We start from the raw sequence: 398 nt of genomic DNA on the forward strand, positions 1-398 counted from the left end.
GGGAAGGGGTGGAGGGAGGAGGGGATGGAGGGGCGAGGGGAGCCGCGAGAAAGGGCTCGTCCTCCACGCGGTTACCTTCGCCACTCGCTTGCTGGCCGTCATCTCGGGGCCGAGTGTGGGGCAGCGGCGGACTCCAGCGAGACCTTACGCCCGCGGACAAGGAGCGCCCCGCCCCGGGGACCCACTTCTGGGAGCCCCGCCCACGCTCCGCTCCACCCACGGGGACGCGGGCTGTGCAGAGCTGCTCCCCGCCGCTCCGCCGCGACTAGGAAGTCGCCGAGAGGAGGACCCGCTGGGCCCCGGCCCGGTCTCCGGCGCGGTGGGCTGGGATCCCGGGAACTCGCGCTCTTTGTCGGGAGACTGGAGCTGGCCTTGGGGCGGCGGCGTTGCCTGAGCCA

At 73.6% G+C, this 398-nt stretch overlaps 1 protein-coding gene across 1 annotated transcript in view; it reads right to left on the reverse strand.

The window, feature by feature from the left end:
- Positions 1–373, reverse strand: part of UBE2L6 (ubiquitin-conjugating enzyme E2L 6) — a 10,589-nt gene extending 10,216 nt beyond the window's left edge. The window contains exon 1 of the mRNA XM_008590552.1: positions 76–373. Coding sequence (XP_008588774.1) covers positions 76–102 — 27 coding nt within the window. The 5' untranslated portion in view covers positions 103–373. The remainder of the gene's footprint in view (positions 1–75) is intronic.
- Between the last annotated feature and the right edge of the window lie 25 nt (positions 374–398).

This window comes from Galeopterus variegatus, unplaced genomic scaffold (genome assembly GCF_000696425.1).
Source record: "Galeopterus variegatus unplaced genomic scaffold, G_variegatus-3.0.2 Scaffold6194, whole genome shotgun sequence".
NCBI lineage: Eukaryota > Metazoa > Chordata > Mammalia > Dermoptera > Cynocephalidae > Galeopterus > Galeopterus variegatus.